Source organism: Vombatus ursinus, unplaced genomic scaffold (genome assembly GCF_900497805.2).
Source record: "Vombatus ursinus unplaced genomic scaffold, bare-nosed wombat genome assembly UNPS02015393.1, whole genome shotgun sequence".
Classification (NCBI taxonomy): Eukaryota; Metazoa; Chordata; class Mammalia; order Diprotodontia; family Vombatidae; genus Vombatus; species Vombatus ursinus.
Genome location: NW_020955171.1, coordinates 56978 through 76070, shown reverse-complemented (window position 1 = coordinate 76070; position 19093 = coordinate 56978). Strand labels below are relative to the sequence as shown.

Here is a 19093-nt window from a genome sequence, read left to right as displayed (position 1 = left end):
AAAAAAAAAAAAAAAAAAAAAAAAGGAAGGCAGGGAGGGAAAGAGGAAAGAAAGAAAGAAGAAATTACTGGAAGAAGCATAATTAACAAGCTCCCATGGTCGTTATCATGCTCAATCCTTTAAAACCCCCAAATAAGTCACCTTTCACTCAGAAGTTCACTTAACTACTCACCTAACTTGGGCACATCACATTTGAAACACTTTTCCCGGCGCTTGAAGTTCTGAACTCCACACTATAAACAAAGAATACACCCACAAGAAGTGAGATATAAAGAAAATGAACAGGGTACCCTGAACGAAGTTTACCAAATAGCAATAATTCCTCCCCGCATGACTTATGAAATTTAAGGGGCACTATGTAGAATGAAATGAGACACACATTTTTGGACAGTGACAATAAGGGAATTAATTTTGCTTGACTGGGCATTTTTGTTGCAAGGTTTTTGTTATTCTTTTTTTCTAAGTGGGGAAGAATAACTGTTTAATAATGGAAAAACAAACTTAATTTAGAAAATGAAACAAGGGGCTGATGGTCCTGAAGTTTATTTTTGTTTTTAAGATTTTACCCATACTGTCAATCTCTCCCTCTTCTAGTAATTAATCACAGATGTTTCTCTCCTGATTTTTACTTCTCTTCAAGGCCTTCCAGAGTACTGCCCTGGTCAAAGCACCTCTTTTTTATTGCTGCCCTCACCATCCCCAAGCAGAGACCCTGATGACCTCTTGTTGTAGGAGGTACTTTTTTTACATTGGATTAGATGGCCACTAAAGTCCCTTCAAATTCTATTTTACAAAGAAATAAAAAAAATTTTTTTAAATGGGGAACTGACCTCAACATAACTACTAAATGTGGGAGTAGAGACTTCCATTCTGTCTCTTATCTATAAAAACCTAACATTTTAAGTTTCCAAGTTAAGTACGTACTTCACTATACTAGATTGGAAGGTTATTAAGGGCTTGTAAAGGTATCTTCACATCTTACCAAGACTATCATGCCTAGAATACTTTCCTTCTCACCATTTCTAGCTTCCTTCAAGGCTCATTTAAGGTGACACTTCCTTTTCTAATTGCTTGGTCCTTCCAAATATTAATAACAACGATGACTGATGATGATTATAATGATAATGATACCTTAGATTATAGATTATATTAACAATGATGACTGATGATGAGTATAATGATAATGATACCTTAGATTATAATGATAATGATATATTAGAATGGCGCTTTGAAAACACTATATACATAATATATACACTTAGGTGGTGCACAGAGCACCACGCCTAGAGTCAGAAAGACTCTTCTTTCTGAGTTTAAATCTCAAATCTTCAAAGCCTTAGACATTTACTAGCTGCGCGACCTTGGGCAAGTCACTTAGATCTATTTGCCTCGGTTTCCTCATCTGTAAAATAAGCTGGGGAAGGAAATGGCAAACCACTCCAGTATCTTGGCCAAAAAAACTCCAAATGAGGTCACAAAGAGTTGTGACATGACTGAACAAATGAACACATTTATGTACTCTTCATTCAGTCCTCCAAACCTGTGAAATAAGTGGTGTTAAGAAGAAACAGAGGCTGAAAGGTTAAATGACTTTCTAAGGGCAGTAAGTACCTGAGACAAGATTTGAACTCAAGGATTTCTGACAGTAAATATACTGTCACCTCACTGCCTAATTATTAAAGCCCTTGCCCTCCTAAAAATTATTTTTTAAATAAAGAGAAGACAAGACTTAAAAACAATATTATAGTTGTCTTCAAGTTTTGAAGAGTAATCTTAGAGAGAGGGGATTGTTCTGTTTGGACACATAATTCAAAACTAGAGACATATGAAACACAGGTACATTTAGGCTTAATTTTTGTTTGTTTTCAGCGAGGCAATTAGGGTTAAGTAACTTGCCCAGGGTCACACAGCTAGTGTCAAGTGTCTGGTCTGAGTCTGGATTTGAACTCAGGTCCTCCTGACTCCACTGTGCCACCTAGCTGCTCCAATTTAGGCTTAATTTTAAGCAAAAAATTTATTTCACTTAAAGTTACCTTAAAGTGCTTCTATAGGTTATAACTAGTTCCCCTTTACTGACTCCTTTACTAGAACTCTTTAGTGAAAGCATAGGTAATTATTTGTGGGTATCCTTGTAAAAGAATTCTTTTTCAAATACAGGCTGAATTAGATGAACTCTGAAGTACCTTCCAGGTTAGATATTTTGTAAGGCCCAAGAACAGTGAATAACACAAGGCCAAGCCTCAAAGTTCATCTTAGCTTTCCCTCTATTATTCCTCCTTCTCACCTTGTTGCAAAGCCAATCCTCATTAATTTTAGGCTTGGGATCACCGTAGTGCATGGAAACCTTCTGACTCAGGATGCTGAGAGAACGCTGTGGGAAGAAGTTAGTCCCAGTAAAGCCTGAGCTTGAAGGAACAATGACACACCTCCCTGGCATATATGGAAAGTGTGACTCATCAGCTGAATGAAAGACAAAAGGGACTAAATAGTGAAGCTAATTGGGGGACCCAACAGCACAGATTTGAGTCTTATAAGCATCAGTATGTACACAATCTAACCAATACTGGCCCTCAAGCACCCAAGTCATAAAGAATTCCTTGTACTATAGAGGTTACACCTGAGATTAAGAAAAAAGTAGGCAAGAGGTTGAAAGATTAAGAGGAGAAAGAGATAAGGAAAAGACAGTCATGATAAAAAAAAAAAGAATACTAAGAAGCCCACCATAGTGGTCTAATGAATGATTTTTGCAAACATTGCCTATAGCCCTGCTCTCCATAGTTGTATACTAGCTTATTGTTACTATCACTTCTCTTAACTTTAAAGCCTTTCCCATCTCGGAAACAGTCTGGGCCTAACAGTGTCCCTTCTAATTACTACACACTAATCCAATCCTAACAATAAATAATGGTTGAAACAGGAGAGGCAACAGCCCTAAAAGTTGGTTTCAGGGTCTGACATAGAAAGCAGAAATAAGGTGGGAAAGAAGAGAGGTAGAAAAGAGCAAATAGGTGCATATAAATCACTCTGCATGAGCACTTAAGAATGTACAAGGAAGAAAGGAGGTTCAGCTGCAGAAAAGCAACCTGACTGGTTTCCATCCATCCTGTAGCATCTTGCAAACGATTAAATTCCACGAAGGCAAAGCCCCGGCTCTGACCTGCAGGTAGCATTCAGATACAGATAAAATGAGTTAATTAACAGTTCTGTTGACATTGCTTTCCTTAAGATCAGGGTTTGGACATAAGGGAGAAGGAAGAGGGAGGACTAGATATGGATCAGTCAATAATCAATTATTAATCAACCAACAAATTTTAAATACCAATGATATTCCAAGTGTTGTGGTAGGTGTTAGAGATAAAAAGGAGAAAAATGAAATAGGGCTGCTTGGTTGGGGAAGATATGCATATATATAAGCACATAATGAACATAAAATAAAAAAAAACGCAGTTAAGGAGGCAGAACATTTGAGGCAGGGAAACCATTAGGTGAGAAGTGAGGACTTAAACTAACGTGATGCCTATTTGAGTATAAGAAGAAAAAGGGCTGTCAGAGAGAAGAGAAAAACTTAAACAAATCCACAAACCAATAAACAGAATGAGAGCCCATTTTATTTCAGACACTCTGCCATCATTTAACTGTTTCCTCCATTTTATATATTCAACTGGCTCAACGCGCGTACACACACACACAACTGAGAAGTCATAGCTATTCAACAGGATGGTTCATCAAAACTGGTAGAAAAACTGGAAGAAGAGAGAGGTCATCATCTCAGATATTCAAGTTTTCTCTAGGACAGGAAGAAGAAATTGTTTCCTGGGGTTTATGAGGTAAGTTTGACCCACAATCTCATTCTAACATTGTAGCTTATAAAGATCTGTTCCCATCCCAGTTCTATGGTTTTCCTTTGATTCACTTAGATAGCTAAGTAACAAGAACCTACCTCAGAGGAAGGCTGTGAGGATGAAATGAAATAATATCTTTAAAAGCACTTAGCACAATGTATAACACGGAGTAGATGATATATATACTTATTATCTTCCTGAAGGAGAAGGAAGAAAAAGGAGGAAAAAAAGGAGAAAAAAATCCCCGACTACTCTCAATTCATCTGATACATATGTATAGTTAATAAGGAAGTAAGAAAAAAGACGGGGGAAAGAAATACACTTGCCAACAACAATGGGAAGAAACAACAAAAACAAAACCTACCGGATGTCTTGTTTCGCATCAGCCGTACTTCCCGAGCCTGGATTCCATAAGCCTGAAGTTGCAGTTGGATCTACCAAGAAGAAGACAAGATGGGGGTGTTAGAAGGGCTAGCTAAAGCTCTTTTGGAGCAGGAGCTCTCACAAAAGTCTCAGTAAGCTGGGTAACTTCTGGGCAGAATAAATTGGCAGAAAAATGGGAAGATGAGTTCTATATTTTGGGACAGCCCAGTTACCAAGTCTGACCTTTTGTCAGCCATCATTTCCCCATGGACTTCAGTGGACACAGCCAGACCCAGAGCCCAATAGTGTCAATTACTGCAGTGCCCATACCACTGGTCCTGCTTCCAGGTCAAACCCCAAAGCCATAATCAAGGGAAGCAACCCTAGTGGACAAGGGGCCCACCATCCCTGCCATTAACAACACCAACTGCCAACCAACTGCCATCCAACTGCCCCCAGAGGGCAAATAAACCCCCAAATTTTTGGAAACAGTTGTACACCCTCCCCCAACCCCCACCCCCCACCCCCAACCCTGCTACCTGGCCCCACAGCCATTGTCCAAGGGAGCAACATTTGTGGAGATTCGACCTGTCAACTGCCTCTGTAGGTGCTGCAGCCCCCGCCTCCTCAGCAGCAACAGCTACTAAAGACTCAGAAAAGAAATTTCTTGCCACCAGTCTTTGGCACTTTCAAATGGTTCAACATCAAAAAAAAAATTTTTTTTTAATCAAATAAAGAAGATGGATTACCATCTGCTTGGCCACTGTATTTCCACCTGACTTTGTAGCTGAAACCTCCTATGTGTATTGTCTCTTCCTATCCGAATGTGAGCTCTTTGAGACCTGGGACAAATAGTATTGCTGCTACCTAGTACAGTGCTTAGCATACTGTAAATGTAAATAAAAGCTTACATTTACTTTACATTTACTCTTCCATTCATTCCTCTTACCTTTTGAAAAGCTCCTAATTACTCTCTAGTCAATCCCTCTCTAATTCATTCATTCAACAATGCCTATTATGTGTTAGGCCCCATGCACATAAAGACAAAAACAAAATAATCCATTTACTCAAGAAGCTTATATTATTTTGGTAGAAAACACTAAATACACAGAAAAGTAAATACAAAATATGTGAAAAACAGATACAAATTTAGCAGGTATGGATTAACATCTGGGGGATCAAGATACGCTTGATTTAGGAGGTGACCTTTGAGCCAACCTTTGAAAGAAGCTAAACATTCTAAAAAGAGAATGTGAGTGTAAAGGAATAGAAATAGGAGAGGAAGTGGTTTGAAGGAACAAGAAGTCATCTTTCTAAAGTGGTTTAATTCTTCCTTTTTGCTTTCTGAATCATTCTGACACTCAAAGCCCTCAATATTTTAACTTGATTACTCATTTTGGCCAAAATAGAGAACTTTTTCTGACTTCTTGTGTCTCACACTACCTTCTCTTGTCATTAGTTTTGCTCATGCATGCCAACCCCACTTAAAAAAAAGACTTCTCCAATCAGAATGAATTGTATGGCAGAGCTAAAAGTCTGAGGACTGTCTTAAATAAGTCATATATTTACCACCCCAGGGACACATTTTCTTTTTTGCCACACATGTCTAATCCAGAAGAAATGATGGTAACTCAGAAAAAAATACTTTGTATCAATTATCTCTAATATTCAAAATATACAAGAGTTCATGACAATATTGTACAGCCATTGCCCAATAGATAAGTGCTCAGAGAACTCAGTTTTTAAAAGAATTGCAAACTCATAAGGTACCATGGGCACAAAACATTGGGTATATTGTCAAACTTAGTAAATATGTTAATTAATGAAAATACTGACATATACCTGGAAACGAAGGTGATATAAAAACAAAAGATAAGGATGGCTAGGGGGCTAAGTGGATAAAGCACTGTGCCTAGAGTCAGGAAAACCTGAGTTCAAATCTGGCCTCAGGCACTTACTAGCTGAGTGACCCTGGGCAAATCACTCAACTCTGTCTCCATGTCCTCATCTGTAAAATAAGCTTAAGAAAGAAATGGCAAACCACTTCAGTATATTTGCCAACAAAAACAAAACAAAACATAATAAAAAACACAAATAGGGTCATGAAGAGTCAGACACAACTGAAACAACTGAACAACCACAAAAAGAAACCAATGAAAATTAAAATAACAAATTCTTAATCAACCAAAACCTAAGAACCAAAAAGAAAAAAAGAAAAACCAAAAGAAAAACAACTACATTCTCACTAATATGAGAAATTAGGTTTCATTTCATACTCATCAGTTGGGAAAGAGGGCAAAAGACAGAATCAATCCTGGAGGGCCTTTGAAAAGAAAGATATAATATCCTGTTTGTGAAATTTGAAATAAACACCGTGGTGAAAAAATAATGTTCCTATCATTTGATTTAGAGATTCCTGTACTGGGCATATAATCCAAGGAAATTAGAAAAAAAAAAACACCACATAACTACTTGAAGTTTCTGTGGTGTCAAAATACTTAAAGCAAATATACGTGAATAGATATAGTGATAACAACAGAATTAAGAAAAAAAATATATATGTGTATTTGTGTGTTTTATATATATATACACACACATACACATAAATCTACAATAATGTAAATGAAAACTTGATCAAAAACAAATATTGTATAATTGTAATGTTAATTTCTTGGCCCCAGAGCATTGGAAATACATCTTCCTCTCCTTAGAGAAGGGATAAGGGTGCAGAATGCTCGAACAGATTTTGTCTAAATGTTTTCCTTTGTTATAAGAAAAGGTTCACTGGATAGAAGTGATGTGGGGACATAGCCAGAACTTACTAAGTTTAAAAAAACAAATGTTAATTAGTTTTTTAATTTTTAAATCTGGATACTAAATGGCCTATTTGTTTTTTGTCTAGCATGCTATTTTGTGGCAGCAATAGATTTTTTACATCCTTTTAACCACGTACGAGGTCACAGAATCTAATCCTATCATTTTACAGATAAGGAAATTAGCATAGAAAGATTAAGTGGCTTGCCCAAGGTGACATGGCTTTACTCAGACAGATGTGGGTTCAAATCCTAAATCCTGTCCTTGATGACCTTTGGTGATCTTTGATGAATCACTTAATCTTCTGGAATCACAATATTAAGGGATTGGATAAAGAGAAGCAATACAATCTTCCAAACCAGTTAAATGAGTAGAGAATAGATTTCAGTTGGCCAGCAGATCCTTACCCTATTGTTTGTTTCTTTATACCTGACACTTAATACAAGGTCTTACACACAGTTCTTAATGTTTTCTGAATATAAATGAAAAGGAGTATAATAGGAAGAGGAATAATGGGGCAGAAAAGAGGGCTGGCATGGCTAAATCCAAAGAAAGGACAGAGAGGAATAGTAGGATTACAGAGAGAGGGACAGAAAATGAGATACATGAAACAGATGGTAGAAATAGCAGAGAAAAAAAGTGTAAGATGATGAAACAGGGTCAAAAGAGAACAAGAGATGTCTGACAAGGATTTACTGACCATCTGCTATGTGCCTAGACCTTATAGCAAACTCTAATAGAGGATAAAAAATATATGTGACACTCTATCTAGACAGACATGACTCATATACAGTAAAAACTTAATAGTACTATTCAAGGCAACATTTTCAAACCCGAGGGGCTTTGGTAACAAAGGAGAAATTAATATTGGCTGCACTTATCAAGAAAGCTTCATAGAAAGAAAAGAGACAAAAACTGGGCCTTGAAGGAAAAGCTGTATTTAAAGAGAAAGGACAAAAAGCATTCTGTCTCTTCAGTTCTAGTAATTACCTTTCCCCAAATAAATATGACTCATGTCTAAATTTCTCTGTATTTGCATAGAATACCAACGTCAGTAACTCAGATAACTTCAGAGTCATTTTTACCACTCTCTCACTTTCCATATGTAATAAGTTACCAAGACATATCCATTTTATGACTTTACATTTTATGATTTACAATAGTATTGTATTTTTGGCTCTCATCATTTTCTCCTTTTTCCAAATGATGCTACCTTGTATGAACAGGTACAGGACAAAATAAGCAGATCACTGATTATAACACTGTAAATTACAATTTTAAAAATCAATAATAGACCTAAAAAACAAATAACATGCTATATCTTCTTTCCTTTGGCAGGGTCAGGGGACAAGTAGGGCATAATGTAACTAAACAAAGTCATACAAGATCACTCACTATACTGAATATTCTTGTTTAATGATTTTTCTCCATTACATTGGCAGTATATTTCCAGCCATCAATAAAACATTTTTTAAATCCTAAAATAATAATTATCTTCCTAGGGCACAAGTCTCATCTTTAAAATTTTCAATGGTTCCTTAATGCTGACATAGATAAAAAAATGCAAACTCATTGGCCAAATATTTAACATCCTCTACAATCCCACCTACCTTTCCAGATTTATTTCTTCCTTTTCTCTTTTAATTCTCTAAGAACCCTCATGTTTCAGCCCTAACTGACAACTAACTTCCCTCAATCTCAAAATTTTATCATCTCCCATTCAATACATTTGCACAGCCATATTCTACACCTGAAATAGTCTCTCCTTATCTCTTCCTTGCAGAATCCCTTTTTTTTTCAGTGTGCAGATCCTATTTCAAGCTTTTGCTCATTTCCCCATCTCCATTATTTTTTTTAATGTTCTTCCCCAGTAAAATGCTCTTTGAAATATTTAATATCTGTTAATTGAACTGAACTAATTTTAGGTCAGAAAAGATGTGTAGAAGTGAAAACAACAGTGGAATAGGGTGGGGAAAGCAAGCAGCAGAATCTTCAAAAAAATAAAAGACAGAATAGACCTAATGGGTAAGGTAAGAGTATGCGATATCATTGTGTAAGCAATATGGAACCAGCTATCAATGTATGCAGAACAGTGGAGAAATGACTGAAGTACAGTAATGTAAAGAAAATTCCCAGGAGCCACAAAGAAGGTGAAAAGACCAAGAAATTAATCCAGGAAAAATCCAGATGAAGGGACTGCTAGTATGCCGTAGAGGAAAGGCCAGACAAAAAACACCAATACCAGCACTTTCCTCTGGTGATCCTCCAAAACAAAATTCTGCTGTGTACCCCATCCTTCCACACCACATTTACTCACATACCATCCCTTACTACTGTGAGCTCCTAAAAGTTGAGCAAATGCTTCCTTTTGCCCAATTGGTACAAATCTAATGTCCAATAGCTCTTGGCTCCTCGAAACTCACAGTCACCCATCTTAGCATGAGCCCTCCCAATAGGACCCAGATAGCCCAGGAGAACCCCAACATCACGTACGTCATTTTCAGTAGCTGCCTGTGGCAGCATTCTCAGCAAGATGATGTTACTGGCCTTTTCTTCCTCCCCCCTTGGCTCTGTTCGATAATCCTGGTCCCGTAAGTCACCATCTCCAGGGAAACCAAGTGGCTCAGTAGGGCTGTCCCACTTACGCTGTGTTTCAGAACCTGAAGAAGCCTCATAAGATTGCTGAGCATAAGAAGGAAATGAAAGAGACAAGGTAGTGAGTCTGGATCTTACACATAGTTGTAAAAACTAGACAGGAAGAGAAGAAAGCCCAGCTCAAGGATATAGGGATACAGGCTTAACTCGGCACAGGCTGGGGTACAAATGTCTTTCTTCAGATTTGTATAGTTTTCAGACACATTTACTTGCCGAAAGTACTCTGTAATGTGCCCTGCACAGAGTACACACTTAATAAACATCTACTGCATTGAATTATTTTACTTTGTTCAGGACAAAACACAAGGCCAGCCCAGTTTTTCCACACCAGAGTGTATGGGCATATATCTCCTCAGACCAGATAATCCCTAAAGCTATATCCCCCTAACTGAATCAGGTACTTAATGAAGAGGAACAAATGCTGGTTTATTGGTCAGAGTACCTGGTTTCAAAGCCTTGATGTATTTACTACCTCTCTGATCCTGAACTAGTCAATTTACCTCTCTGGATTTATTTCCTTACCTATAAAAGTAGGAGGCCGAACTGATAACACATGGGTTTCTTTATGAAAGGGAATGGATACTGGCCTCATACTAAAATATGATGTAACTTTAAGTAGGTGTCAGGCATATAACAGCTTCTTGGCTTCAGTTTATTCTCCTTTAAAATGGGGATATATTAACAATGGTGCCTATTTCAAAATGAGGCTTATACCTTGTAACAACCATATGCAGATGATTAACTAAAATGGACAAATTATAAACAATACAATAAAAAGGGCTAATAAGTAAAATTTCAAATAGCAATTTACTGTTCTCCCTACATACTATAAGCTTTTAACTGAAAGGCACTAGGGTAAGAAGTGTTTCTTTTCAATAAGTTTTTTTTTTGTGATGGCTCCACATAATCTTTCCAGTTACCCTAAACTTTGGACTCTTATCCAGAGGCAAGTTTTTTTAATGGCTTATTCCCCCCAAAACAGTCAAGGACCAGCTAAGGGAGTCAAGGAAGCAGGCAGAAGACCTCTTCTTAACTCAGTAATAGAGGTAAAGGAGCAAACCTCCACTACTTTGGGATAGCTGGCCAGACAGAACAAAAAAGGGGGGACAGTGAAGTAAACAACCAGAGGTGAATACACTCGTCTCCTAGGTCTCTAGAAAACTATGGGATAAATTCTTCAAGTACTTCCTATAATTGGAAGGTGAATACAGAAACCTTAAGAGTCAAAGCCAAGGGAGGAAAAGAAGGAAGCAAGGAGATAACCTTTAATCTCTTCCTCTCCACTTTCACCCAAAAGCCAAAGAGTAGGTGATATTTTGCCTTGTGAGCGAATTATATTTAAGTGAGGCAGAGCTGCACAAAGCAGTTAGCTATTGAAAGTCCTCTTGACAGCTACAGTCAAATTCAGGAACAATTAATTTTGTCAGAGTATTACTCCTCATGGCAGTACAATGGGGATAAAAAGGAAAGAAAACCAGTTACCTCTGCACTCCGTTCCTCAGATAAGCCATAATCATGTTTGAGTTCCTGACTGTTGAAGTCACAGAGGTAGGAACGGTAATCCATGTCCCGATAATCAAGGTCTCTCAGACTTTGGCTCTCTACTCCCTCATCTTGTGAGCAGACAGAGGCACCATATAGGCCAGTCCTATCTCCACGGCCCCCTCTGGGGAGTACAGACATAAGCAGATTAGACTAGTTGGGCTCTGACAGTTCTAGTGGCCAACTTGTGCTAAGGTAATTGTTAAACTTTGAATATAAACATTTACAATTTAAAGTCAGCAAGCTACAAATACAGGCTGATTGTCTGGACTTAAGAAAGTGATAAAAATGTCAATAATACAGATTAAACTTAAAAGTGTATCATAGGTACGTTTTGTTAAAGATTTACTAGCAAAACCCTTCTTCTGTTTCTTCACCTCTAACTGTAACCCTAACCCTAAAACAATTTAAGGAGTAAGGGGTCAAAGATGGCTACCATAAACACATAAAGACAGGAGATGGTGTTCGATTTGTAAGAATATCAGGAAAACCAATCCGGCTAAATCTTAGGATGCAGGGAAAAGGAGTAAAGTATAAAGCCAAAAAGAGTACAGAATTTCGAGGAAGGATACTATACTTTAAATTCAAGATTCAAATGACAATTTTAATCAAGATGTTAATACCAAATTTAGTTCTAATATTTAAGTAGCTATATGAATAAGTAAATTGTTTCATCTAAAGCTGTTTCTTATTAATTTATTTACTTCTAGTTTTCAACATCCACTTCCACAAGATTTTGAGTTCCAGATTTTCTCCCCATCTCATCCCTCTCCCCACCCCAAGATGGCTTCCCATAATCTGTCTTCCCTTCTATCTCCCCCACTTCTCTTATCCCCTTCCCCTTCTAATCTAAAGTTGTTTCAAAAAATCAAACAAAAAAAAAATCTGTGTTGCCAACCTTACATCAGTACGGAGGAAAATACTTCATAAAATGAAAAACATCACATAAATTTCTCAGGAACTTATCTGCTTATAAAATCACTTGACATATGAGAACCATTGATTTTCACAAGGCAACAATGGATTTACTCAAGGAAGTGGTTATTTAGTTTTGTCAACTTGGTTGCAACATTGTTGTGTGACTCAAATGGGGCAACATAACAGTGCTTTAAAAATCTTAAGGCACTAAAAAATTCTAGCTAATAATGTTATTATATACTCACAAATGAATGCCTAAAACCTTCTTACTTTAAAGAGACAAAGTAAGTTCTCAGAAAAAAATTAGAAAGATCTCCCCTTTCCCCCCAAATATTTTACCTCTTCCTCTTCCCTCTGATATGGATTTTACTTCTTACCTCTACGGATTATTTACAATCTATTCTAAATGTAACTAGCTTCTTCATAGTTGTTTGCATGTTGTCCCCTCCATTAAATTTTGAGTTTCTTCTGAGCAGGAACTATTTTTTATTTTCTTTGTAATCCTAATTTTGCATAGTGCAAAATGTTTACAGATTAATTTACCGTCTTCCATACTCCATGTTTTGGGTACTCCTCCTGGGCCAATGGTTTCTCTTCACTTTTCAGACACGACTACTACCCGCTTGCTTCCAACACCATGTTCTGCTAGCCTGCACGGTTTCTCTGCTGGAGATCTGAATAAAAGAGAGGAAACTGAAGAGTTGCAAGGACAGATCAAAACATACAGATAAGGCTACTTGCTTAGCATCTGTTACAGAATGGAAAAGATGTAAAGTTTTCCAAAGGTAAAAAAAAGAGGGTTGGAAGTCTGAAATTAGGCATTGAATCCCTGGTCTTAATAATTACTAGGAATACAACTTTGGTGAAGTGCCTGAATCTTGATTGTAATATAAAACATAATAGATACTTATGAACTTAAAGCTCTATTGTGTGAAAACTGGTTTATTTTGGTGAACCTATACTTGTTACATTTCAAGAGAGACAAACAGAAGCAATTCCCTAAGATCATTTTAAGATTTTTTTGCCAGAGATTGAGTTCAAATTCAAGTCTCCTTTTTAATACCTGTGTGCTATTAACGGTTGCTGAAGGGAAGTAGTATTGGCTGCACAGAAAAACCTTAATGGAGCAATCTCTATCTTCCTCCAACCCTAATCCACAAGGACCCATTATTCTTGTCTCTCTTTAATTCCACCAGAAAAGGCCATTAATGACTTAACTTTTGTTATCTGTCCCATGAATTAGTATGGTATTGTAAAAAGGGTTCAAGGTCTATGAGGAGTTGTATTTATGTCTTACTTAACAATAAAAACTCATCTGTGAGACAGGAGGCAAGTAATTTTACTGTCCTGGCCTTAGTTTCCTCACCAAAGAGTTGAACTAGGTTGGTTAACCGTAGATATATGGTCTTATATTTATAGCTTTATTTTCCCCTTCTGGATTCAATGATCTCTCCAGATCTCTTCTATTCCTTTTCTAACATCTACACTTTTATTAGATTGTCTGCTCTTTCTTTGAATACTATTTGCTATCCTCCCTTTCAAGGTCCTGCTCACACTGAATTTTTTTTTTTTTAGAAAAACGCCACTTAATTATTTAATTTTACTTTGATCCTCACTTCTTTGAGCCACACAATCCTAAAAGTTATTGAATATACAAACTAAAGGGTAAAATTGTAGGCGAGGTGATCTGTCACAAGTTAGTAGAGAGCTGCAATAACAGAAGTCCTTTCTGTCTTTTGTATCCAAGTCAAAAGCTTGCCTTCATTTTGCTAACATTGTTCAGTCATGTCTACATTAGCTCCTCCAGTTTTGCTAATTGCCTAAACAAAGTATTAACTATGACAAAGAGCATCTAAATTTCAGAGTAAGAGAAACACAGAGTAAGAGAAAAAAAGACCCAGAAAGACAGAGAGAAAGATAGAAAAGAAGAGAGGGAAGAAAGGAGAGAAAGAGAGAGAAGAGACAGAAGAGGAGAAAGGGATGGAGGGACAGAGATAGAAAAGGAGATTGGAAAGAAGAAATTTAAGGAGAGAGAGAGGGGGGAGAGAGAGAGAGGGAGAGAGACAGAGACAGAGAGACAGAGAAAGAGACAGAGACAAAGAAAGAGAGAGAGAGAGAGAGAGAGAGAGATTAGACCATAAATAAATGAGAGAAAAGGGAGGGAGTGAGAGAGAGAAGGAGAGAAGGGAGGAGGGAGGGACTGAGAGAGAGAGACAGATAAACAGACACACAGACCGACAATCAGTCAGTCAGATGGACAGATATATAGAAAAACACAGAGGCAGAGAAAAAGGGACACAGTGAGGCAGAGAAAGAGAGAAAAGAAGAGAAAGAAGAAAGGAGGGAAAGAGAAAGGAGAGAGGTAGAGGAAGAGAGAGGGAGAGAGTGTGGGGGAGAGATAGAAAAGGAAGGTGGGAAGAAAAAAGGGAGGAGAGACATAGAAAGAATAGGAGAGGTAATCAAATTCACAGTGATAGAGAAAAGAACAGAGAGAGAGAGACTGAAAGACAGACAGTGACAGAGAGAGATACAGAGACAGAGACAATGAGGGAGAAGAGGGAAAAGAAACAGAGAGAGAGTGAGATAGGAAAGGAATGATGGATGAAAAGTGGGAGGGAGAGAGAGGAGAGGAGATGGAGAGGGACACAGGAAGGAAGGGACGAAATGGGGAGAAGAAAGAGAGGGAGATAGATAGAGGGAAGTGAAGAGAGAATGGTCAAGAGTGAGAGATGAGAAAGGGAACCGAAAGGAAAGGGAGGTAAGAAGGGGAGGAGAGAGTGAGAGAGATACAGAAAGATAAGCAGGCAGACAGACACACAAACTGACAGAGAAGAAGAGACAGACAGACAGAGATAGAGGGGGGAGAGAGAGAGAGCGAGACAGAGAGAGAGAGAAAGTGAGAGACTGAGAGAGAGAATTAAGGAAATAGAGACAATAGGTTAGAGATGATGAGAGAAAAGGGAAACAAGGGAAGGGACAGTGATAGATATAGAGACATAAACAGAGAAAGTAAAGAGAAGGAGGTATAAAAAATGACAGGAGAGAAAGAAAGAAAGAGATAGAAAGAGAGAGAGATAGGAGAGGAAAGAAGGAAAAAAAGTGGGAAACAAAGAGAAAGATGAAGAGGGACACATGAAGGAAGGCAAGGAGGGAGGGAGAGAAAAAGAGAGAAGGTAGATAGAGGGAAGGCAGGAAATTAAAAAAGACAGAGGATAGAGAGAAAAGAAAGAAAGGGAGGTAAGGAGAGTAGATGGAGGAAGAGAGAGAGAGAGTAAGACACAGACAGAAAGAAAGAATGAGAAACAGACAGACAAATGGATAGATAAACACAGAGTAAAAGAAAAACAGACCCAGAAAGACAGAGAGAAAGATAGAAAAGGAGAGGGAAGAAAGGACGGAAGGAGAGAGAAGAGAGAGAGAAGAGGAGAAAGGGATGGAGGGACAGAGATGGAAAAGGAGATTGGAAAGAAGACATTTAAGGAGAGAGAAAGGGAGAGAGAGAGAGGGAGGGAGAGAGAGACACACAGAGAGAGAGTGAGAGAGAGAGTGAGGGACGGAGAGAGAGAGAGGGAGAGAGGGAGAGGGAAAGAGGGAGAGATTAGACCAAAAAGAAATGAGAGACAAGGGAGGGAGGGAGAGAGAGAGGAGAGGGAAGAGAATACGGAGGGACTGAAAGAGAGACAGACACACAGACACACAGACTGACAGTCAGTCAGAGGGACAGATATATAGAAAAACACAGAGACAGAGAAAAAGAGACACAGTGAGACAGAAAGAGAGAGAAAAGAAGAGAAAGAAGAAAGGAAGGAAAAAGAGAGGAGAGAGTTAGAGGAGGAGAGAGGGAAAGAGGGTGGGACAGAGATAGAAAAGGTTGGTGGGAAGAAAAAAGGGAGGAGAGAGACATAGAAAGAAAGGGAGAGGTAATCAAATGAACAGTGATAGAGAAAAGAACAGAGAGAGAGACCAAAAGATAGAGTGACAGAGAGAGATACAGAGACACAGAGAATGAGGGAGAAGAGGGAAAAGAAACAGAGAGAGAGTGAGATAGGAAAGGAATGATGGATGAAAAGTGGGAGGGAGAGAGAGGAGAGGAGATGGAGAGGGACACAGGAAGGAAGGCAATTAATGGAGAAGAAAGAGAGGGAGATAGAGGGAAGTGAAGAGAGAATGGTCAAGAGTGAGAGATGACAGAAGGAACATAAAGGAAAGGGAGGTAAGAAGGTGAGGAGAGAGTGAGAGAGAGATACAGAAAGATAGGCAGGCAGACAGACACAGAAACCGACAGACAAGAGACAGATAGAGATATAGGTGGGAGAGAGAGAGAGAGGGAGAGAGAGAGAGAGAGAGAGAGAGAGAGAGAATTAAGAAAATAGAAAGAGACAGAAAGTTAGAGATGATGAGAGAAAAGGGAAACAAGGGAAGGGACAGTGATAGATATAGAGACATAAACAGAGAAAGTAAAATGAAGGAGGTATGAAAAAAGTGAAAAGAGAGAAAGAAAGAGATAGAAAGAGAGAGATAGGAGAGGAAAGAAGGAAGAAAAGTGAGAAGCAAAGAGAAAGATGGAGAGGGACACATGAAGGTAGGCAAGGAGGGAGGGAGAGAAAAAGAGAAGACAGAGAGAGGGAAGGCAGCAGATTAAAGAAGAGAGAGAGGATAGAGAGATAAGAAAGAAAGGGAGGTAAGAAGGAGAGTAGATGGAGGGAGAGAGAGAGAGTAAGGTACAGACAGAAAGAAAGACAGAGAAACAGTCAAACAGACAAATGGATAGATAAACACAGAGTAAGAGAAAAACACATCCAGAAAGACAGAGAGAAAGATAGAAAAGAAGAGAGGGAAGAAAGGAGGGAAGGAGAGAGAATAGAGAGAGAAGAGGAGAAATTATCTTACATTGAGGTAGGAATCTAGGGAAGTTATTCTAAGGGAGATATTCAAGAGTATAACCCTCTCCTTGTATTTTAACAGGCTACTAAGTAGTGTTTAATTGTTACTTCTGTTTTTTTCAGACTTCTCATGACTTCATTTGGGGTTGTCTTTGTAAAGATACTGGAGTGGTCCACCATTTCTTTCTTCAGCTTATTTTAGAAATGAGGAAATTGAGGCAAACAGGATTAATTACACAGCTTAGTAAGGGTCTGAGTCCTGATTTGAACTTGGGAAGATGAGTTTTACTGACTCCAGGCAAACTGTCATTCATTATTTTGTGGCACTTAGTTATAATTAAGGGTCAGCAATCCAATCATAATTTAAAAAATGATAGCATATTTTTTATTTTAGTGTATTTGAACATGTGTTTCTGGATGGTTGTCTTCTGGTCATGTTTACTCAAGGAAGTAAGAACTGTAAGAAGGGAATTGAAGAAGGCATAAGGAAGAGTACTTTTAATTCCGTAACAAATAAGCATTCAGGAAAACAAAGTGGTTTGGAGATCAGCGGACAGAGTAAAGACAAATTAGCATTTATTGAAGATTTACCACAGAAAAGATAACAGTTAAACTACAGAGATACAAAGAAAGGAAAAAAAAACAGTCCTTGCTATCACAGTTCATTGTTTAATGGGGCAAATAAGATCCAAACAACATGTATAAACAAAATATGCAAAAACACATGGTATAGGATAACTGGATGGGAAGCGGTATTCTCAGGGCTAAGATTCAGGAGTGGGAAGTAAAATTATTGAAGCAATTAGATAATTTGGCTTTAAGTTGTACTAAATATCTTGTTTAGAAGCTGAGATTTCAACTTTGTTTCTCATTTAACAAAACTTTTTTTCCTTCTAATATTTTAATAGTGGCTGTACTTGCCAGTTTTGTTAGGAGCGTTTTCATACTTGAGAATAAGAAGTTGGGAACAAAGAAATGGAAAATTAGGAAGGTACAAGAAATTCTATACTATAATTGAAGTTTTAAGAAAGTGGCATAGATATAGGTACATTAAGGAAATGGGAGCTATTTTTCTAATCGGGAAATATAGAGGGACAGGAAATTGTGGATAGTAGTCTGTTTTAGAGTTACAAATAATTTTTCACTTTCGTAGTTAAGTCCATTGAGAAGAAACAGGATTTGGGCTTTTGTGGGGGTGAAATGACTTGGGTGCTTGGGTTACTCCTCATGTTTTTAAGGGCAATTAATGATATTTATAAGTAATATAACTAATGATCATTCTGAAATTAGTTTCGCCGACAGCAAATTAATAAGTTTCTTCTTTTTTCAAAATAATACTCTTTACCATCTGCTTTCACTGCCCCCTCTAGTATTTCCTGGGGTTAAATTTGGTCCTAAAGTGAGAGAAAAATACACTATATAGTACTGTTTAATATTTTAGGGCTATGTTCAGTTTTTAGGAACTCTATTTGTGGCTAACAGTATTGTTTTGTGTTTTTTGAAGCTCACACTTTAACTGTTTCGACGTTTTAGGAGGAAGAAGTCAAGCTGTGGTGTTCACATCTTTAACCAACCGTCAAATATAGGATGGGTGGGGTTTAGGGGAGATGGACCGTGTTTAGTGGTTCTTTCCAAACCTCCCGCCCACCGAGATTTTGCCTGCCTAGGCAGTGGCCTACCATTGTTCGTTCTTCAGACACATATTTCCCAGAAAGTTGTGGTTCCCTCTCTTCTCAAACCAAATCTAGAAATACCCCATAACCCTACCTCTCTCACTGCTCAGCCTAGGTTTGTGTCCCAGAATTTCCTCAGTTCTCCTTCCTCCCTCACTCACCTGCTAGTTTCGATTTGTGAGGCGGGGAGTTCGGTGAGGCGCCCCCTCGCTCAGGCGCACGCGCAAAAGTATAACGAGCTACACCGTAGCTCGCGCACCCTGTCACATATACGGGATCAGGAAAAGGCTAGAGGTAGGGAACGTACTATTTTTCCTGTTCCCCCACCCACTTTCCTAGCCAAAACCAAAGGTACAATACCAAAAACCGCCCCGAAACACCAACATAAAATGGCGGCCTTCGC

At 38.2% G+C, this 19093-nt stretch overlaps 1 protein-coding gene across 1 annotated transcript in view; it reads right to left on the bottom strand.

Annotated features, from left to right (window-relative positions):
- LOC114032019 (RNA-binding protein 10-like) overlaps nucleotides 1–19020 on the bottom strand; it is a 25367-nt gene extending 6347 nt beyond the window's left edge. The window contains 8 exon segments of the mRNA XM_027847227.1: nucleotides 159–233; nucleotides 2285–2371; nucleotides 3084–3157; nucleotides 4207–4276; nucleotides 9513–9701; nucleotides 11157–11340; nucleotides 12678–12808; nucleotides 18852–19020. Of these exon segments, the coding sequence (XP_027703028.1) occupies nucleotides 159–233; nucleotides 2285–2371; nucleotides 3084–3157; nucleotides 4207–4276; nucleotides 9513–9701; nucleotides 11157–11340; nucleotides 12678–12694 (696 nt within the window). The 5' untranslated portion in view covers nucleotides 12695–12808; nucleotides 18852–19020.
- Nucleotides 19021–19093: the final 73 nt, after the last annotated feature.